The 2,464-nt window shown below is 58.5% G+C and overlaps 1 protein-coding gene across 1 annotated transcript in view; it reads left to right on the forward strand.

The window, feature by feature from the left end:
- Nucleotides 1-2,378, forward strand: part of CD5 (CD5 molecule) — a gene marked incomplete at its 3' end in the record, with an annotated part of 3,930 nt that extends 1,552 nt beyond the window's left edge. Inside the window, exons 4-5 of the mRNA XM_009083353.1 lie at nt 135-437; nt 2,256-2,378. Coding sequence (XP_009081601.1) covers nt 135-437; nt 2,256-2,378 — 426 coding nt within the window. The remainder of the gene's footprint in view (nt 1-134; nt 438-2,255) is intronic.
- Nucleotides 2,379-2,464: the final 86 nt, after the last annotated feature.

The raw sequence follows: 2,464 nt of genomic DNA on the forward strand, positions 1-2,464 counted from the left end.
CCCACCGGTAAGATCCCAATCCCGAGGGATCAATGTGGTGACTGAGCTTCAGATTTGGGGTATTTCTGCTCAGTGATGGAAAGAAATGTTTTCCCAGTCCCTAACAAGCTGCTCTTCCTCTAATCCCTCTCCAGGTCCGCCCAGGCTGCGGCTGGTGGATGGGAGTTTCATCTGCTCTGGCTTTGTGGAGCTGCACAAGGAAGGGCTGTGGGGAGCTGTGGCCAATGAATCACACATCTGGCCACGTCTGGCCACCCGCATCTGCCAGGCTCTGAGCTGTGGCACTGCCATTCACAACCACAGCTTGCCACAGCTGGGAGTCCACTTGCCAGTGCGGTGGGAGGTGGTGGATCCCTGTGAGAGCAATTCCCTCCTAGAATGCTTCAACAGGAGCAGCGTCCGGAGGGGGAGAGCACCTGCATTCATCACCTGCTCAGGTGAGAGCACACATGCCTTCCCCGGATCTCCCTCAGGAGCACATTCCAGTGGGATGCCCTGGGAATTGCAGGGCAGCAGCCCCATCCCTGCCACCCCCTCCTGCTCCTCCTCTTCGCTGTGTGAGGGCAAAACAGGAAATCTCAGTTCCTGACAGTGAGGTGAAGGCAGTGACACTGTGAGAGGAAGAGCTGGGGAGGGACAGCAGCCATGGCAATGTCCCACCATCCCACAGGGCCATGGGGGAATCCAGGAAGAGGCCAGCATCCTGCTGGGACACACCTTGGGTGCTTGCTGTGGGCATCTCCCTGTCATAGGCATCTCACAGAGAATCTTCCCTGCCATGGGCATCTCCCTGCCCTGAGTACCTCCCATGCCTTGGGCATCTCCTTGCTGTGAGCATCTCCCTGCTCTGAGCACCTTCCATGCCTCTGGCACTTCCCTGCCTTGGGCAGGTTCCTTAGCACCTTCCACGCCTCAAGCATCTCCCTGCCATGGGCATCTCCCTGAGGATCTCCCCTGCCACAAGCATCCCCAGGCCATGGGCACCTACCTGCTCTGAGCTTCTTCCAAGCCACAAGCATCTCTCCAGGATATTTCCCTGCCCTTCCTTGACCACCTTCCCTGCCACAGGCATCTATCTCCCAGCCAAGGGCATCTCCCTGCCCTTTCCCACAAGCATCTCCCTGGAGATGAGCTTGGTGCCAGTGCCACAGCACAGAAAGCCAAACCACAAGGCTTGAATCAGACTCACTCCAGGTCCTGCCATCTGCCCCAGCCTAGAAGCCATCCCACGGGATTTGGGAATTTAACAGGCAGCAGCTGGCAGAGCCAGCTTCCATGCTGTATTTCCCATGGGAATAGTTCAAAGCTTCTCAATGTTTGGCTCTGGCTTGGCTTACATCCCCCAGTCCCTGAAGCATGAGGGGAGATGTTGGGAGCATCCCTGTGCTGAGAGCATCCCTGTGCCAGGAGCTGGTGCCAGGGAAGCAGGACAATGTGTCAGTGGAATGCTGAGCCCTGTCAGCCAGCCATGGAATCTCTCCATGGGTCTGACCTCTCTCTCCCCCTGGATCTGACATCTCTCCACGGATCTGACCCCTCCCCATGGATCTGACCCTTCTTGTTGTGAGTCTGACCCCTCTATAGATGGATCTGATCCCCCTCCTTTCCCCATGGATCTGAACCCTCCCTGTCAGTCTGACCTCCCTCTTCCCATGAATCCGACTCCTCTTCATGGTCTAACTCCTTTGCATGGAGCTGACTGTTCCCTGTGGGTTTGACACTCCTCCACTCCTCCTTGTAGGTCCAACCCCTCTCCACAGATCTGACCCTCCCCTTTCCCATGGATCTGACCCCTCCCTGTGGGTCTGACTCCCTTCCTTGTGGGTCCAACCGCTCTCCATGGATCCAACTTCTCTCTCCATCCATCTGATCCCTCTCTGTGGCTCTGATCCCTCTTGCCATGGATCTGAACCCCTTCCCAATGGTTCTGACCCTTCCATCTATCCACCTAATCCCTCTCTGTGGGTCTGACCCCTCTCCATGGATCTAACCCCTCCCTCCATCTATCTGATTCCTCTCTGTAGCTCTGATCCCTCTTCCTATGGATCTGATTCTGCCTTCCCATGACTCTGACCCCTCTCCCCTTGGCTCTCGCCCCTCTCCCTATGGACCTCACCTCTCTTCCTATGGATCTCACTCCTCCCCTGGCTCTGACCTCTCCTTCCCATAACTCTGACTCCTCTCCCCGAGGCTCCGACCCCTCCCCACGGCTCTCACCCCTCCCCGTGTATCCCACCCCCGGCTGTATCCCGCAGGTTCCCAGCCGCGAGCCCTGCACAGGTTGGCCGCGGGCCCCACGCTGTGCGAGGGGGACATCGAGGTGTTCCACGGGGGCCGGTGGCAGGTGCTGTGTGACAGCAGAACCGAGCCCTGCACAGGTTGGCCGCGGGCCCCACGCTGTGCGAGGGGGACATCGAGGTGTTCCACGGGGGCCGGTGGCAGGTGCTGTGTGACAGCAGAACCG

The sequence above is a fragment of the Acanthisitta chloris genome, unplaced genomic scaffold (genome assembly GCF_000695815.1).
Source record: "Acanthisitta chloris isolate BGI_N310 unplaced genomic scaffold, ASM69581v1 scaffold1971, whole genome shotgun sequence".
In the NCBI taxonomy this organism is placed as follows: domain Eukaryota; kingdom Metazoa; phylum Chordata; class Aves; order Passeriformes; family Acanthisittidae; genus Acanthisitta; species Acanthisitta chloris.